The sequence below is a fragment of the Ovis canadensis genome, chromosome 11 (assembly GCF_042477335.2).
Source record: "Ovis canadensis isolate MfBH-ARS-UI-01 breed Bighorn chromosome 11, ARS-UI_OviCan_v2, whole genome shotgun sequence".
NCBI lineage: Eukaryota > Metazoa > Chordata > Mammalia > Artiodactyla > Bovidae > Ovis > Ovis canadensis.
Genome location: NC_091255.1, coordinates 47,323,306 through 47,342,716, shown reverse-complemented (window position 1 = coordinate 47,342,716; position 19,411 = coordinate 47,323,306). Strand labels below are relative to the sequence as shown.

General features: G+C 39.4%; 1 protein-coding gene and 1 long non-coding RNA gene across 2 annotated transcripts in view; one reads left to right on the top strand and one right to left on the bottom strand.

Moving 5' to 3' along the window:
* Positions 1–8,729: 8,729 nt before the first annotated feature.
* LOC138415127 (uncharacterized) lies at positions 8,730–10,570 on the bottom strand. The gene is made up of 2 exons (XR_011247127.1): positions 10,397–10,570; positions 8,730–10,236 (listed from the first exon to the last, which is right to left on the bottom strand). It is a non-coding gene; the product is annotated as an uncharacterized lncRNA (long non-coding RNA).
* Positions 9,176–19,411, top strand: part of NPEPPS (aminopeptidase puromycin sensitive) — a 116,193-nt gene continuing 105,957 nt past the window's right edge. Inside the window, exons 1-2 of the mRNA XM_069543257.1 lie at positions 9,176–9,801; positions 17,495–17,579. Coding sequence (XP_069399358.1) covers positions 9,541–9,801; positions 17,495–17,579 — 346 coding nt within the window. The 5' untranslated portion in view covers positions 9,176–9,540. The remainder of the gene's footprint in view (positions 9,802–17,494; positions 17,580–19,411) is intronic.

Below are 19,411 nucleotides of genomic sequence, written 5' to 3'. Positions count from 1 at the left end.
GATAGAAAGAGTTCAGGGTTTCCTGATGTAGAATTCCTAAGATTGTTTTCCCACTAACTAGCTAATCTAGGTTTGGGGCAAAAAAAAAAAAAAAAAAATATATATATATATACACACACGCACACACACACACACACACACACACACTTTGTTCCCAGGACTTCCCTGGTGGTCCAGCAGTTAAGAATCTGCCTTGCATATCAGGGAACGTGGATTCAGTCTCTGGTTGGGGAACTAAGATCCCACATGCTAGGGAGCAATTAAGCCTACAACCTGATGCAGTCAAATAATAAATATATATATATATATATATATATATATATATATATATATATATATATATCTTGAATGTCTGAATTGTGCCTTTTTGCCTAAAGAGTTTTGTCTTTTTTTTGGCCTGCCCTAATTTCTGATGTCAGGTCCCCAGGGTATCTATGCTCTGCCTCCTTCTCAGTGAATGTATATTTTATACAGTGTGATCGCACTTTGAACTAAAATAAACCATATCTAGAAATCTGGTACGGCTTCCCAAGGACTAAAGAATATGAATAGTCTGAATTGCTTTTTGTTTCTGTGGCTTCTTCTTGAGTCAATCCACAATGCAGAGATGATACCCTCTAAATTTTATTTTGGAAAAAACAGGCACCAGATCTCAAACGCTAGCCTCCATATTCCAAGACTGTTTTCCTAGAATAATGCAGAACATCTGCCAATGAAAGGGGACTAGATGCCTACCTTTCAATCTCTCTTCCCCTCTGGCATTATTTTATTCATTTTTTTTATTGAGGACAAGATAATTTTCAGTTCAGTCCTGTGCATAAGCAGACCACAAGCTAATTTCTAGCTCCCCACCAGCCCATTTTAAAGGAGATCAGCCCTGGGTGTTTGGAAGGAATGATGCTAAAGCTGAAACTCCAGTACTTTGGCCACCTCATGCGAAGAGTTGACTCATTGGAAAAGACTCTGATGCTGGGAGGGATTGGGGTCAGGAGGAAAAGGGGACGACAGAGGATGAGATGGCTGGATGGCATCACCGACTTGATAGACATGAGTTTGAGTGAACTCTGGGAGTTGGTAATGGACAGGGAGGCCTGGCGTGCTGTGATTCATGGCGTTGCAAAGAGTTGGACGTGACTGAGCAACTGAACTGAACTGTACGCTTTTTAAGTGTTTATTTATCTTGACTCCAATGCAAATTCTGTAGGGAGCCTGGCAGCAGCAGATTTTCATCCTCAGTTATTTAAGATATGGCTAAAGTTTCAAAGGCAGGTTGGCAGGCCTTAATGTTTTGAGTATCTTTTCTTCACCCCACCCTTAACCTAGGGTTAGACATGGGTGAGATTATTCTCTTTGAGGTGAGGGGTCAAGACATAAAGGGAGGACTAATTCTGATGTAAATTATTCTTGTCAGGGATTTAAAAAACAAATAGAAATAGAGCCAAGGGTGGAGAGGCTATCTGACTGTTGCTAAGTTGCAGAGACAATGCTCTTGGCTACTTCACTGGTCTAGTTCAACCTGAGCCCTCACTTACTTTTTGGGGATTTGAAGTAAAGGCAAAACCATTGCTAAGTTAATTCTAACATGCCAGCTCCAAAAGAACCCTGTAACCTTTAAAGACTTGTGATTTCAAGGGAAATATTGTAGCAGCATTCCAGGGACCCACGCATCAGACACAGATATATGCATTCTTCCCTGCAGCAGAGGGCGTTGGCCTTAATTTCTAATTCATGTTCTGCAAGAGTCTGGTGACTGACCCTTCCTAAGAGTACAGGGCCAAACAGGCTCATCTCAACTTGAAGATCATCAACAAAGGGCCTGTGTTTAGTCATATAGTTGCCCAGTCACTTGGGATTGGTAAATAAATTTGCACTGGTGTTAGTGAAAAAGGACGCAGAAGTACTGGGAAAGGAAAAAAAAAAAGAGGGGAGGTGCTAGAAAGGAAGTAAGACAGGTGGAGGTGGAAATGCATGACTTTTTCAACTTCCTGATGGAAAGATACCAAGAGAAATAAAACTCTTTCCAACTCTGAGGGCCTTTCTTTGGCCATATTTGGATGTATATAATGTCATATTGCCATCCTAAAATAAATAAAGGAATGAATACATACAGACATACATATATCACCTGTTATGTATCGTTATTATCCACATTTTAAATAAAGCATATGGAATTAATCTACTTCTCTTTAATGAAGAACACAGGATAGGTAGGCAACATTCTATCTACTCCCCAACGGTTCAACAGCCATTTTAAGTTACAGAAAAGAGTGAAGGCTGGGATCTCATGGCATCAGCTACTATGGATTGCTCTCCAACTTTTTGTTTCCCTGGTTTTTGGAACCCCTTCACCATCTTCCGCAGGTAAGACTCACCTTAGTGGAACTAGAGTTACAAGTTCCAAACTGACATTGAAGCCTATAATTTCTAAGTCAGTGAAACTAAATGATTACAAAATGATTTACTTTCATGTAATGTGGGGAATGTTTTGGATCCGTAACCCAGTTCCTTCATATTCTCTTTGCTGTGAAACATCTCTTTCAATGACTTACATTTGCCCTATATAGTTGACCCTTGAACAGCATAGAGATTAGGGGCACTGACAACTCCCTCCAGTCAAAAAAATCTGTCTCTTAATATAACTTTATAGTCAGTCCCCTGCATCTGAGGATTCAATCAACCACAGATCATGTAGTCATATAGTTTGTATTAAATGAAAAAAAAAAACCCAAGTGGACTAGCATAGTTCAAACTTGGGTTGTCCAGTTAAGGGGCCAACTGTATATCCTTTTACTCCAACTCGTGCTATGAAGATCATTCTGATATTAAGAACATGACAGATTTTTTTTTTTTTTTTAGAAATTCTCAAACCACAAGTGAATATAATACTTTTCTTTGAGAAAAGTATGTATTATGCACTTATCTGCTTTAAGGCCATTATTAAAGAGAGAAGCCAAGAAATCTGTTGGAAGTGCTGCTAATGACCTTGAGATATACTGTCTTTTCCATTCTTTCTGAAGCCCCATTGGAGGGAAATTAATTTCTGAGAGCCTTAAACTTCATTTAAGTTATCCCAGAGAAGACTGTCTGGAGCATATGTCAGGTCCTTAGTCTTTTTATGGGAACTATTATGACCAACCTAGACAGCATATTCAAAAGCAGAGACATGAGTTTGCCGACTAAGGTCCATCTAGTTAAGGCTATGGTTTTTCCAATAGTCATGTATGGATGTGAGAGTTGGACTGTGAAGAAAGCTGAGTGCCGAAGAATTGATGCTTTTGAACTGTGGTGTTGGAGAAGACTCTTGAGAGTCCCTTGGACTGCAAGGAGATCCAACCAGTCCATTCTAAAGAAGATCAACCCTGGGATTTCTTTGGAGGGGATGATGCTAAAGCTGAAGCTCCAGTACTTTGGCCACCTCATGCGAAGAGTTGACTCATTGGAAAAGACTCTGATGCCGGGAAGGATTGGGGGCAGGAGGAGAAGGGGACGACAGAGGATGAGATGGCTGGATGGCATCACGGACTCGATGGACGTGAGTCTGAGTGAACTCCGGGAGTTGGTGATGGACAGGGAGGCCTGGCATGCTGCAATTCATGGGGTTGCAAAGAGTCGGACACGACTGAGTGACTGAAATGAACTGAACTGAACTGATATGCCATCTTCCATTCCTCTATCCCAGGAGGCCTGGGTTCAATCTTGACTTGCTGCATTGGAACCTCTGGGTCATGGGACTAGGGATGGGGCCAAGTAAGTTTCTCCCCTTTATCCTCAGCAGGGTCACAATTACCATTGCCATGAAGTCCATTAGCCCTGATAGGTTTTTTGTTTTGCTTTTCAAAAATCATTCCTGTGATTTTATAAAAGAAGGTTGCCTCTAGCCTTAGGTTCACATAGTTTTTCTATGGAGCACACAACACAAGGGTTTTTTTACCCTTCAATACAAAGGGTAAAGTATTATCTCTTGGTCAACTGGTTAGTCAGGTCAATAACAACTGAGATGTACTTTGTGCAGGGCTCAGTCCTGACAGTTTCAGGAGAATAAGAAGTCAAGCTCTTGCCGGTAGTACATCTTAAAAAAGATATGTATATAAGACAAAGTGACAGAACAAGTACAAATAAGTCAGCAAAAGCCAGTACTTGAGAGATGATGGGAAATGGGTTATAGCTGGGTGGAGTTAGTCAATGAGGACTTTCTGGAAGGGGTGAGTTTTGAAGGAAGGGAGGGGCATGGGTTTGCTAAGAAGGATGAGGAAGACTTTCCAAGCAATAATGCGTGAGCAATGGTAAAGAAGAGATAGTGAGCAAGCTCTAAGAACCAAGGATAAACAGGTTAGCTTGCTAAGACTGGAGAATCTGTGTTAAAGGGTAAAGAGAAACAAGTCTGAGAAAATGGTAAGGACAGCTCATGGAGAGCCTTAAATGGTTATATATTAAATTTGCTTTAACAGAAAAAGGGAGCCTCATGGGTTCTTGCATAATGAAAATAAAGAAGTTGAGGTACAGATCAGTTCAGTCGCTCAGTTGTGTCTGACTCTTTGCGACCCAATGGACTGCACCACGCCAGGCTTCCCTGTCCATCACCAACTCCCGGAGCTTGCTCAAACTCATGTTCATTGAATTGGTGATGCCATCCAATCATCTCATCCTCTGTTGTCCCTTTCTCATGCCTTTGATCTTTCCCAGCATCAGGGTCTTTTCCAGTGACTCAGCTCTTCCCATCAGGTGGCCAAAGTATTGGAGTTTCAGCTTCAGCATCAGTCCTTCCAATGAATATTCAGAACTGATTTCCTTTACGATGACTTGTTTGATCTTGCAGTCCAAGGGACTCTCAAGAGTCTCATCCAACACCATAGTTCAAAAGCATAAATTCTTCAGTGCTCAGCTTTCTTTATGGTCCAACTCTCACATTCATATATGACTATGGAAAATCCACAGCTTTAACTAGATGGACCTTTGTTGGTAAAAATGTCCCTGCTTTTTAATATGCTGTCTAGGTTTGTTACAGCTTTTCTTCCAAGAAGCAAGCGTCTTTTAATTTCATGGCTGCAGTCACCATCTGCAGTGATTTTGGAACCCAAGAAAATAGTCACTCACTGTTAACACTGTTCCCCCATCTATTTCCCATGAAGTGATGGGACCGGATGCCATGATCTTTGTTTTTTGAGTGTTGAGTTTTAAGCCAGCTTTTTCACTCGCCTCTTTCACTTTCATCAAGGGGCTCTTTAGTTCCTCTTCACTTTCTGCCGTAAGGGTGGTGTCTGATATCTGAGGTTATTGATATTTCTCTCAGCAATCTTGATTCGAGCTTGTGCTTCATCCAGCCCAGCATTTTAAATGATGTACTCTGCATATAAGTTAAATAAGCAAGGTGACAATACACAGCCTTGACGTACTCCTTTCCCAATTTAGAAGCAGTCCATTGTTCCATGTCCAGTTCTAATTGTTGCTTCTTGACATGCATACAGATTTCTCAGGAGGCAGGTAAGGTGGTCTGGTATTCCCATTTCTTGAATAATTTTCCAGTTTGTTGTGATCCACACACTCAAAGGCTTTAGCGTAGTCAATGAAGCAGAAGTTTTTCTGGAATTTTCTTGGTTTTTCTATGATCCAACGGATGTTGGCAATCTGATCTCTGGTTCCTCTGCCTTTGCTAAACCCAGCTTGACCATCTGGAATTTCTTGGTTTACATTCTGTTGAAGCTTAGCTTGGAGAATTTTGAGCTAGACTAGCTCAAAATTACTTTGCTAGAGTGTGTGATGAGTGCTATTGTGTGGTAGTTTGAACGTTCTTTGGCATTGCCTTTCTTTGGGATTGGAATGAAAACTGATCTTTTCCAGTCCTGTGGCCACTGCTGAGTTTTCCAAATTTGCTGGCATATTCAGTGCAGCACTTGAAAAGCATCACCTTTTAGGATTTGAAATAGCTCAGCTGGAATTTCATCACCTCTGCTAGCTTTGCTCATAGTGATGCTTCCTAAGGCCCACTTGATTTCGCACCATAGGATGTCTGGCTCTAGGTGAGTGATTACACCATCGTGGTTATCTGGGTAATTAAGATCTTTTTTTTTGTATAGTTCTGGAGAACTAGGAAATAGGGAAGCTGCAACAAAATTTTCCAGGAGGGAAAAAAATGGCTGAGTCTTAATGCCAGCTCTGCCATTTACCAACTGTACAACCTTGGGCAAGTCACTAAATCTCTGTGTGTCTGTTTTCTCATCTGTAAAATGGGGATAATGGTGTTGACCTAAAAGAATTGTTGAATGGATCAAATGAATTAATACATGTAAAGTGTTTAGTAAGCACTCAGTTCAGTTCAGTTCAGTTCAGTTCAGTCACTCAGTCGTGTCCGACTCTTTGCGACCCCATGAATTGCAGCACGCCAGGCCTCCCTGTCCATCACCAACTCCCGGAGTTCACTCAGACTCACGTCCATCGAGTCCGTGATGCCATCCAGCCATCTCATCCTCTGTCGTCCCCTTTTCCTCCTGCCCCCAATCCCTCCCAGCATCAGAGTCTTTTCCAATGAGTCAACTCTTCGCATGAGGTGGCCAAAGTACTGGAGCTTCAGCTTTAGCATCATTCCTTCCAAAGAAATCCCAGGGTTGATCTTCTTTAGAATGGACTGGTTGGATCTCCTTGCAGTCCAAGGGACTCTCAAGAGTCTTCTCCAACACCACAGTTCAAAAGCATCAATTCTTTGGCACTCAGCCTTCTTCACAGTCCAACTCTCACATCCATACATGACCACAGGAAAAACCATAGCCTTGACTAGATGGACCTTAGTCGGCAAAGTAATGTCTCTGCTTTTGAATATACTGTCTAGGTTGGTCATAACTTTTCTTCCAAGGAGTAAGCGTCTTTTAATTTCATGGCTGCAGTCACCATCTGCAGTGATTTTGGAGCCCCCAAAAATAAAGTCTGACACTGTTTCTACTGTTTCCCCATCTATTTCCCATGAAGTGATGGGACCAGATGCCATGATCTTCGTTTTCTGAATGTTGAGCTTTAAGCCAACTTTTTCACTTTCCTCTTTCACTTTCATCAAGAAGCTTTTTAGCTCCTCTTCACTTTCTGCCATAAGGGTAGTGTCATCTGAATATCTGAGGTGATTGATATTTCTCCCAGCAATCTTGATTCCAGCTTGTGTTTCTTCCAGCCCAGCGTTTCTCATGATGTACTCTGCATAGAAGTTAAATAAGCAGGGTGACAATATACACCCTTGATGTACTCCTTTTCCTATTTGAAACCAGTCTGTTGTTCCATGTCCAGTTCTAACTGTTGCTTCCTGACCTGCATACAGATTTCTCAAGAGGCAGGTCAGGTAGCCTGGTATTCCCATCTCTTTCAGAATTTTCCACAGTTTATTGTGATCCACACAGTCAAAGGCTTTGGCATAGTCAATAAAGCAGAAATAGATGTTTTTCTGTAACTCTCTTGCTTTTTCCATGATCCAGAGGATGTCGGCAATTTGATCTCTGGTTCCTCTGCCTTTTCTAAAACTAGCTTGAACATCAGGGAGTTCACGGTTCACGTATTGCTGAAGCCTGGCTTGGAGAATTTTGAGCATTACTTTACTAGCGTGTGAGATGAGTGCAACTGTGTGGTAGTTTGAGCATTCTTTTGCATTGCCTTTCTTACTCAATATGTTATTATTAGACTAACAGAATTATATTATTAATTTATGACCAAAAATGGTCACAGAAATGAATCCATGCAACAAAAGGCCCCATCTCACATCTTAGTTTGAAAGGAGTGCAGCTTTTCAGTCTGTCCTAAAAGGTTTGTAGGATCAGAGGATAGCAGGACAGGCCTAGAGTCTAAGATGGTGCTGATCAATATATTGATAATAGCTACTAGTCACATGTGACTGTTAAGCGCTCAGAATGTGCCAAGTCAGAATTGAAATGTGCTGTAAAATATGTAAAATATAAAATGTAAAATATACACTGGATTTCAAACCCTTATTTTGGAAAAAAGTTGCATATACACACACACACACACATACATATATATATATACACACACATATACATGTATATATTTGGCTGTGAAGCTTGTGGGATCTCAGTTTCTCCAACCAGGACTGAATCTAGGCCATGGGAGCAAAAGGAATCCTAAATATCAGGCCACCATGGAACTCTTTGGTCAATATTTTTATATTGGTTACATGCCAAAATGATAATATTTTGCATATACTGGGTTAAATAAGATGTATCGATTTCACCTTTTTCCTGTTTTTGATGTGGCTATTAGAAAATTTAAAGTTAGTTAGCTAGGTTGCATTATATTTCTATTGGACAATGCTGGTTCAGTACAGCCTTCAGCACTGAGTTTTAACAATTAAGGGGTGCTATATAAGAAGGTTTTATAAAGGAACATGGGGATAGATAAAATCTCATCCTTGACACTTTAAAACATATTCAAATAGATACACATTTATGTATAATATATATTTATATTTAAAAATATATGCCTCAATTTGTGAGATGGCTATAAAACTGAGGGAGCCATAGCTAATTTACCTTTAAAGAGGCCACAATTGGTAAAAGGTCTTTTATGACTATAATTTTTTTGGCCGCACTGCAAGGCTTGTGGCATCTCAGTTCCTCCACCACGGATAGAACCCAGACCCTGGCAGTGAGAGCAGAGTCCTAACCACTGGACGGTCAGGGAATCCCCAGGTCTTTTATTTTATTTTTTTAAAGTAGAAACAAAGATGAAACTAGAAAAAAAGTGAAACATATCTTACTTTTAACATGAAATCATGAAAACAAAACTTCTAATTTTTGAAAGCACTTGATCAAAGGTCCAAATCTTACTGATTTATTAATCTTACTGGATTATTAAAAGATTTTCTGAGAAAATTTTTCATATCATCCCTTGAAGTTACACTGAAAATAACAGGAATAATTACGGCCAAAGAGACTCGGGGCGTTCTGTTGATCTGGAGCTAAAAATCTAGGCTGGGATTTTGCTCTAAATTGGTATTTTAACATTTTGCACTGACCAACTGCATAGGTTTCTACTCCAAAGACAGCCCGGGGGGTGGAGATGGGGGCGGTGAGGGGAATGTGGGGGACGTGGGGGTGTGATAAGGGAGCCCTCACACCTTTTCTCTGCTTCCCAAACCCTTCCGGGCTTCTTCCGGCTCCGGGAGCAGTCCGCTGTCCGCGCCGCCGCGGACAGGTGCAGCGCCAGCAGTCCCCTCCCGCCTCCAAGGCTCCCTCGCTAACCCGCATCCTCCCGCCCAGCCGGCCGCGCCCTCGCCGCTCCTTCCCCTGACTCGGCGCGTGCGCGCACACCGGCGGAGGCGCGCCCGCCCCGCGGGGCCGCGCACGCAGTTGCTGCCGCCGCCGCCTTCCCTCCCTGCTGGCCCTCCTCCCCTTCCCTCCCCTCCGCCCCCTTCCCCGTAGGCAGCCGGCCCGCCAGCCCGCCCGCCCGCACTGCCTCCCTCCTGGCCCCTGGCGCTCGGGCTGGGTCTCTCCCCCGCCCCTAGACTCCCCCGGTCGCTCTCCTCAGGCGGTCGCCGGCGCTCGGTGGATGTGGCTGGCAGCCGCCGCCCCCTCCCTTGCTCGCCGCCTGCTCTTCCTCGGCCCTCCGCCTCCTCCCCTCCTCCTTCTCCTCCTCAGCCGCTCCTCTCGCCGCCGCCGCCGCCTCCACAGCCTGGGCCTCGCCGCGATGCCGGAGAAGAGGCCCTTCGAGCGGCTGCCTGCCGACGTCTCCCCCATCAACTACAGCCTCTGTCTCAAGCCCGACTTGCTGGACTTCACCTTCGAGGGCAAGCTGGAGGCCTCCGCCCAGGTACGGCGACCCTCGGGCGCCGGGGGCGAGCTGCCGGGCAAGCAGTTAGGCCGCGCCCGCGGGCTGGGCTGGGGGCCCGACCCGGCGGGCGGGCCTGGGCGCTGCGGACCTGGGGCTGGGGAGGCCGGCTCGGGGACGGGCGCGCCCCTCTGGGGCGGCCGCTGGGCGCCCGGTCTGTGTGCTCTGCCCTGCTGGGCTAGGGCCCGGGCCGCGCGCCTCTGGGGCCAGCACACCTGTGTGGGGCCTCCCCCAGATCCTGGCCCTTCCGGGCTTGGTCGTGGTCTGGGAGAGGCTGGAGGGTGTTGGGGAGGCCAGAGGGGTCATCGGAGTGCATGCTCAGCCTTTTCCGTCTTTTTCCCCACGCTCCACGGAGGACACTTTGGAAGGGGCAGTCATCTGGGACTCCGGCTGCCGCGCGTTAGAGAGGAGGGGATTCTAGAAGGGGGAAGAGAGTGAGAAGGGGAATGTTAATCCCGTGCAGCCTAGCTGTGTTCTCCCCGCCTGCTCCGGCCCAGGGGCAGGGTTTCTAAGATGACCCGCCCCCTCCCCCTTCCCCTCTAGTGACAGTGCAGCAGTGACTTTGTTCTCTCCTAACCTCCAGAGTAGCTGAAGGAGGACCCCTGTCTCCGCTTTTCCTCCCATCTTCTAGCTTTGCGGCCTTTGAAGCAGGTGGATTTATTGCTACAGCGATGGTTGCTTAGCAGTACCCTCCTCTGAAAGAAGCCATCAGTTTTAGTGTACCACTGGTGAAAATATTCCATTACTCCTCATTGCAGTTTTTGGTGAATCATGCTCCCCCGCGCCTCCCCCCGCAGATTATCTAAAGTATTGTTTGATTTTGGAGATCGTTAGTATTGATGCCCTACAAAGGTCAGGGACAATAGACATTTGTGATATCGTGTTATGTGATGTCTTATGTGAAGTTCGTAATGAAAAATGGGAACTGTTTACTAGTACCTTTAAATATCTTGTAACGATAGCTTTAAATATCTTTTACTTGTTATCTTTAAAAAGAATGATGGTAAATATATTTTGTTTCATTTCTTTTCCTACTGCAGTTAGGGGGGAAAATCAGTAGGCCTCAATCTTAAAGAACAGGGTGTATGTAGCAATGAAATAAAAGAAATGTAGACTAGCATAGCGTTGGAATGAATTGAAAGTTGGCAGTTGTATCTGAAAGCCTAGTACTCAGGTTGAAAATGTGTCTAAAAGTGTAGAATTAAAAAGTATACTGTCAGATTTGGGGTGCTTGTAGGAAAGCATGAGGGCTCTGTGGTCTCACTGAATCTAAAGACGAAACTTACCCCTGTAAAAGTCAGGTGATTTAAAAATTTTCCATTGAGAATATGAATCAGAATGAGTGCACCGTGGGCCTAAATTAGGATTTGAGAGGGTTATTTGGGAGACTGTTTGTTTGAGCCAAGTGACTATAGAATGTTTGATATATATTGGCTGGGAGCAGATGGGAGGGAGTGTAAACAGTAGTGTGTCTTGTGACTTGGCAGACCTGCGGGAAGAAGGACCTAGCAATGAATGAGTTCGCATTATGTCAAAAGGCTAACATTAAAAAAAAATCATTTGTTTTTTTACTCCATAGTTGTTTTACCCCATAATGGATTCATAATTTTGAGAAGTATACCCTAATAGGTTCATAATTTTGCGAGGTATACCCCATAATGGGTTCATAATTTTGAGAGGTATAGGGAAAAATTTCAGAAAAAAACTGTTAATAAAGGTTTTATTTAAGTGTTAGGGTAGAACAGCAAGCAGTGACATGCTTATCCGTTTTCTGCTTGGCATTTTGAAAGAAATGAGAGATATATGGAAGGCTGGTTCGGGACACTGAGGGAGCACATGGTAATGTACTAGGTATTAGCAGGACTTGTTAATCTGATGCAAGGAAAAAAACAGGTTTTATTAAAGAAAGATTGGACTTTTTAATTGTACACATTGCCGCTTTTGATACTGTGAAGAGGAGTTAACATTAGTAAAATGTTAACAGTTGTTAGCATATATTGATGTTTTTGAAATAGATTGGAGCAGTAAGTTTAACCTTTGGGATTAGGTGGTATCTGATTGTGGAAGTCTAAAAATGTGAACAAAATTATATCTCTGGAAGCCAAATTGATAACTGATATTGTGTCAGTCCCCTAACAGTTTGGAATTACATTGCACAAAGTATGCAATTTGCTTGGTTGCTTTAGTTGCAAAATTTTGTAATAAGCCCAGAGTATTTGTACAGGTTACATGTTAGAAATTTAGTAGATTTTTAACCAGGCCTGGGTGTGGACTCCTGGGGAAGATAAATTAGTCAGTGTGCACTGATTTAAAAAGTAGTTGTCTTTTACATAAGTGTGTGTGGTCTAATTCAGCAGGTTTTGAAAATGTGTTATCATGGGCCTAGAAAAATGGGACATTCCCTTTCCCCTCCTTGTACATTAGGATATGTGAGAGGAATAGACTTTCATAGCTATTTCAAATTCTGACTCTCTTGCTTTGTAGGTAATTCATTTAAAAATAGATTACAAGTTTATGTGAGTGGTGACAGTTCCTGGTTATGAGTGTATAGGGCTTTATACAGTAATTGTGTTATGGAAATAGTTTACCTGTGCCAGAGAAATAGGAGTCAGGATATACTAAACAATCCCTGGCCTCTGCCAACAAAATATTCATGATGGAGATGACTAAATTGGCACTTTGAGGAGAGTTACAGATACAGTAGATTATTTGGCAGACTGAAACTTGGCACCTAAATGGATGTTATTGTCAACCCTGTGTTACAGAAGTTTCTGCCCAAATTTTGCAGATTTTCTATGCAGTCATTTTGGTAGGGTTTTTTTTTTTTCTTTTCTTTTTTTTTACTTTTAAAAAAGATAAAGGTAATTAATTTTGTCCAGCATTATGCTAGACCACTAAATGGTCTTAAATTTGAAAGATTAGTCATAAGGAATTGAATTTGTTCAGATTTCTATTATGTTTCTTGAAATGTATCATGGAGGAAACCCCCGAGTATAAGAGAGTTTTGTATGGTTTAAGTTTTATCCAGTATCAACTGGCAGTGAATTCTGCGGTGGGTATTCCAGATAAATGAAACTTATTCTTTGAGACACTCAGACTTTAAAAAATATTTACTGATTTGATGGAAATATTTATCTTTTTAAACTCTGTGATTCCTCATATTCTAGGTTTTCTAAATACTGGAAAGCATTCTCAATATGTCACTGATACTTATAACCATAGATTACCCAGGACTGTGTACTATAATTTGTTAGTTTCATATCTGTTCTTTAAAGTTTTTTTGTTTTTCTTATTCTCAGGTTATTACTTGCTGCTTACTGTGTGTTGTTGCTCCCTGTTGTGCAATTTCTTCCCTCTTCTGTTTTACTAAACTTGATCTGAATAGGTCTAAATAAACAAGCTTGTTTGAGCTTAAAATTTTTTTCTAAATGTGTTTGATGGATTCTCTTCTGAGTGAAAGAAGAAAAAGTGTATGGACTTTGTGTCATCGCTTCTGGTTTCCATAAAGGCTTTATTTATTTATTTTTTAACTTCCTGGTTCTTGATAACTGATATTGTACAATGCAGCCTACATAAATGTGGTCTTGAGTAGTAAATTATCAGTGAGACATCTCTGAACTTTGCTACATAAGTGAGCCTGTTCTTACTGTAAAGTAAATCTTACTGTAATCTGTATGTGAGTCAGTGTCAAAGGACTGAGTCTTCAGATAGCTGTTTTGTTGTTAATTGAGATGAGTTCTCTAGATCTTGGAGATTCCATTTTGAACACCGTACAAGTATGTAGTTCTCAGTTTATTTGGCCATTTGCAATCATTTTAACATTTTATTTTAAATTAGGAAATATTTTAAATACAGAGAAGTAACCTACCACTTAGATTTAGCAGATGTTAGTGCTTTGTCCCCTTTGCTTTAGACTTTAGATGTTTTTTGGAAAATAAAATGTCACAGATGCCACTAAAGTCCATTTCCATCTCTTCCCACCCTCACCCTGAGCGGTAAATTCTCTTTTTTGGTAGGTGTTATTTCTATGCATAATTTTAAAGTTTTATGGTATATAAACAATAAATAGTAATGTTCTGTATGTTTACTTGTTATGTTTGACTTTCTGCAGCTTGCTGGTTTTAGTGGCTCTTTTGTTAGAAAACTTGGCTCAATTTGTGTTTACTAATTATTTGCTCCTTATTGTCTTTAGAAATTATAGCACTGTTTTACAAAGGCAATGATTATTACAAAATTTTAATGATGAAATTGCTTGTTAGGCAAAGTGGTAGCTTGTCAGGCTTCAGACTGACTGGTTTTTGGAATTGTCAGACAGGAGGTTTCCTTTTACTAAAATCTCAGGGTTTTAGCAATCAGGAAAAAACCCTTTAGCATCTTAATAGTACACGTAAGGTGTGTTCCTGAGTGACTGTGGTAAAGACTCATTCAGGAAAAAAATTGTCTCAGATTGCTCCCTTCCTAGCTCTTTGGAAACTTCCATTGCAAAATTGTTACTAATGGTCAAGTTGTCTATTCAGTAGAAATGTTATGGTTTGGTTTAGCTGAAATACAGTCTGTATGGGACTCCAAGAAGACTTAACTAGCCCTAATTTGAATTAAAGAAAGAATATATTAATAACCCATTTATTCATAGCACCAGATGGAAAGGTTGAAAGTAAGTTTGTTTTCAATACAATTTATATGCCCACCTTTAGCATTCTGCTTCTATTTTAAGCTTGGAAAGTGAAGATGTTAATGCTGACATTCTTTTGATTTATTACTAGTTTTTTTTTCAATTGAAGTATAGTTGACTCAACATTATTACCTGTGTTTTTGATAGTGGAACATACAAGCAGTATTCAGTAGCATGATGATGTTAACCTGTGAGGAATCACTGAATCATCAGGTTAGAGCTCTTGTTGGTAAAGCATCAAAAAGATCAGTGTGATAGTTGAGTGCATGCTTAAGTCCACATGGTTGTTTTAAATTACATTCCTTGGATGGTACAAAAGAGTATGCTGATATCCAATATAATATATAATATGTGCTTTATAGTACAGCACATAATTCTTAAGTTTGCTATCATTTTGATTAAGTGCTTTCTAAACCATTAGGTGAATGCTGTTAGATGATATTCAGATTAATATCTTTATGAGTAGAGCACATTTAGTCTTGTTCTCTGTGCATGTGTCTGAATAATAACATCTATTAAAAGATTACTATGTGTGAGGCACTAAGTGGTAAAAGAAACACTTTCTATGGATTATCCTGTTGTTTATAAAGTGCATTTCTAATATGAGACAGAATATACTGTCTGATTTTTGAAATTTGAGTATTGCCTTCCAGAAATGGCAGTACTCTGGAAAAATGTTGCTGTTCAACAAGCAGCTTAATTTATTAGTATAAACTGGTAGTGGTGTTCGTTGTTCAGTTGCTCAGTTGTGTCTGACTCTGCGGCCGCACAGACTGCTGCACACCAGGCTTCCCTGTTCTTTCTATAAACTGGTGGGTTTTCCCTAAACCCAGGAGGAATTGGAATGTACTTGTAACTGGATGTTGTGTCCTGTGCCTTTCCAAAGTACAAACACTTTTCCTCAAAACGGTACAATATTAGTGAGATAAATGTCATTTGGCATATGTCGTATAGTACAAGTATCTTGACATGGTAGATTAACTGCTTGGCTACCATTAAATTCATTGTAGATGTTGATGGATGAAAATAAAAGTTGCCTAGGTAAAGATTAAGACATGTAACAACTTGTTATTATTCTCTATGCCAACTTCAAACCCTGGAAAATTTTTTATTCATTTTACCCTTTGGTGCATATGCTAGTAAATGCTTTATTCCTGTGTTTCTGAAAAAAATTTTTAAAGTCAGTTTATGAATAGGCAAGGTTGTTTTTTTTCTTTTTGTTTAAATGTAGTGCTATAAACAGTCGATTGGAACTAAAAGTTTTAGTGTTGTTTAGATGTGTTCTGGCAAAATAAACAGTGTGAAGAAAGGAATATTACCACTTACAGAATTAAAAAACTGTTCACCAAATGGTATTTTTGTTTAGAAACAGGAAGATTTATGAGAAGATTTTGTTTTTTATAAGCCAAAATAGTTTCTCTTTACGTGTTACAGATTTTAACAGTCTGTTATAAAGTTTAATAACATACTGTCTGTAATTTAGGCCGGGTAATTTTAATATTAATCATATGTATGTATTGGTTCCTAATAAAATAATTACTCTTAGGTTTTTCATACAGATTTTATATTACTCTGTTTCTTTACCTAGTGTTGTGGTCTGTTCAGTGACCTAAAGGCACTGTTGACTACAGTTGATTTTGTTTGATCTACACAGTGTTTTTGAAAAATCTGAATTAATTGTCATTAATTAAAAATTGGGAGATTGCATATGAAATTTGTATTTGTGGCTTTTTAAAATTGAAAGATCTGGCAACGTTGTTTGTTTTTTTCCCCCCTATTTAGCAATAATTGGTTGGCTCCAAGAAATGTATACTTCTTCCTTCCTTTGCACATAGCTTTCCTTTATGCATAGCCTTCACCTGGCCTACTGTACTCACCTGTTTCATTGGCCTCTGTGGGCATTTGTTTGTGATTTAGGATATCTGTATTTTTGTTATTTTAGATTTAGACTGTTCAAATGTCTGAAAATGAATTTGAAGCTTTGTTTAATGCAACAATTATATAAAAACAAGGTTACAACCAAATTGGAAAATGAGCAGGGGTTATGAATAAGTTGCAGAGGAAAAACTTAAGGGCCAAAAAAGAAAGAAAATGAGAGAGGGAGGGAGGGAAGAAGAGAGTTGGGGGGGTGGTTGTAGAAGTTGGGGAGAGAGAAAGAGAAGAAACAAAAGAGATAACTAATGTTACTAGTGATCAGAAAAATTCTCGTTTAAACAACAGTGGAATACAGTGCAAAGATTATACACACTTTGATATCATTTGTATAAGATTAAAAACATTTCTGTTCTTCATATATGTAACAAAAGTACTAAACATATATGAGAAAGATATACATTAGCTTAGGATAGTGGTTATCTCTAAGGAATGAGGAAGAGAGGAAGGGGCATTCTTTATACCTATATTTTACTTTTTTGGATCTAAGTCAAATAAGACAAAGCCGTAAAAGTTTATTTAATCTTGGTGGTGAGTCATTAGTGTCTGTTACATTCAAGATGTTTCTTTGGGAGAAGAAAAAATTTAAAGAGTGTTTTATGAAGTTTTGACGTAGTTTACAATACCAGGTTTCTTCCTCTATTCTTACAAAAAAAGCGTACACTCATGATGGGTATGATGTGCAGGTTGAGATACATAATTATTTGCAACATGTAAGAAAGGTTTCCTAATTAAAATTTTTTGAAATTAAAAAATTTAAGTTGTTTTAAATCAAGGTTTAAGTGGGGGAGAAAAGGCTTTTATTTAGCTCAGTGGTCAGATACTTGAATTCTGTGAAATACCTAAGTATTTATTATTGCTTTGAATATTACCACAAAAATGTGAATTGCTTTGGATATTTAGAAGTAGTCCTTTATTTCTACCATTGTTGCATAAATACTTAGTTTAGGTTTTAGTCACGTCTGGATTTTTAAAATTGCCTATGACGTATATTAGGCCAAGATGAAGATGTATATATTAATAATGTAGGCTATTTCTGACACTGCTGTCTTTTTTTTTTGGCCATCTTAGGTGAGGCAGGCAACCAATCAGATTGTGATGAATTGTGCTGATATTGACATTATTACAGCTTCATATGTACCAGAAGGAGATGAAGGTAAGTGCTGTTTTCCCTTTTAGTTTGCTGTCTCCATGTTTGTGTATAATATGTACTTTTGTGTGTGCTTTGGTATGTGTGTGTGTTTAATACATACACTTCAGATTAAGATAGCAATGTTTGTTACATTCAAAATAGGAAAATTCTTTAGATGGTCATAGGAGCTATTTGAATAATATGAAATAAAGAAAATGTCACAATTTTACTTCTACTTCAAACATTGTTATTTTGTGACCCTAGGCAGATCACATTTTCATGAGTGTAAAATAAATATAATACCATTCACATAGATCTGAAGAGTTATTTTGAAAAATTAAATGCTTTGAACATGAAAAGTTTCTCAAGCAGACTAGTTTATACGTGAGTTTCTTAAAGTTTTTTTTTATTCTCTTAAACAATAGATTAAAATTGAGATAGTGTTACTCATAATTGGGAGAAAATATTTGCTTTATGAGATCTAATGTGAAGGTTGGAAACTAAATGATGGAGTTAATTATAGAGGAAGAAAATGTTGAAAAGAAACATAGCTTAGAATGTGTGGGAACTCAGCATCTTTATCAAAGAAATATTTTAGATCTTATAATTACAATAAGAATTAAACTGATTAATCCATTTCTGCCTGAATTCTTATTCCCACATAAACTGCTTTTGAAAAAGTTACCAAGTTTGGCATGAACTCACAAGTATATCAATTTTGGATCTGGATTGCTCTTTACTTTTGATTTGACATTCCCTGTTAAATGGCTTATTGATTAGTCTTTGCTACTCAGACTTTTCCTCTTAGAAAACCTTCTCTTTTGATATACATTGTTAGAAATTTGATCTTTTGATTTACATTCTGTATTGCTATTTCCCCTTTTCACAGTATACTGTAACATTTTAAGGCCTGGCTATATGTGTCTCCTCAATTTTTCTTAAATTATCTTGTCCATAGAAAGATAAGATATGTAGCAGTTGAGCATATTATTGCCAAGAAGTACTTAAGTTCAGTTGATTGTAAATGAGGTCAACTGCTGCCATTTTAAGTTAGAGGAACAGATCCTTCAAATGGACTTTAATTGAGTGCCAACTTAAAAAAAAAAATCTTTGGTAAATGAAAGAGATTATTTAATTTCTTTAACGGAGGAAAAATGGAAGCACCTTAGGTAAGCATATCAAGGCAAGCTTTCTTTTTTGTAGGTAGAGAGCGTTTAAATTCAATATAGGGTTTCAAAAGGTTGTTTAAGGTAGAACTAGCAACATAAATGTGTATCCTCCAGTTGGCCTAGTTTCAGCTCAGGTTTGTTTTTATCCTCCTCTACTAAAGTGGCAGGAAAAGAATTCGGAGAATTTAAATGTTTGAATATGTGTAACTGAGTGTGCCAAGTGCATAAAGATCTGAATCTTAAGGAAGCAGTGTTAGTACTCTTAATGAAAATTGATAGGCAGTAGGATTTGGAGAGAGATTCATACAAATCATTAAATGTTTTTAAATATGTAAAATATTTTCTTCAGAACTAGCTAAGGTAAATTTCTCAACTCATCCTATAGCAGTAGGAAAAACCTGGAGTCATGTGTAAACCCACTTTATTTTAGAGTATAACAGAATAGGAAGTTATATTAATTTGATAGTTTAAGGAGACAGAAACAGATTTGACCTTCCAGATATATACAAAGCTTAATTTTGCCCTTAGATATGGAAGCATTTCTTGATTTTTATCTTTTTGGGAGAGTATAGCACTGTTTCTTTAGAAACTAGTAGTTGTGAACTTGACTGTCAGCTTCTTCCAGGGCTGTAAGTTGGTGGCAGGGTAATAAATGAGTCATAGGGGAGATAGGATTTTTTAACCCAG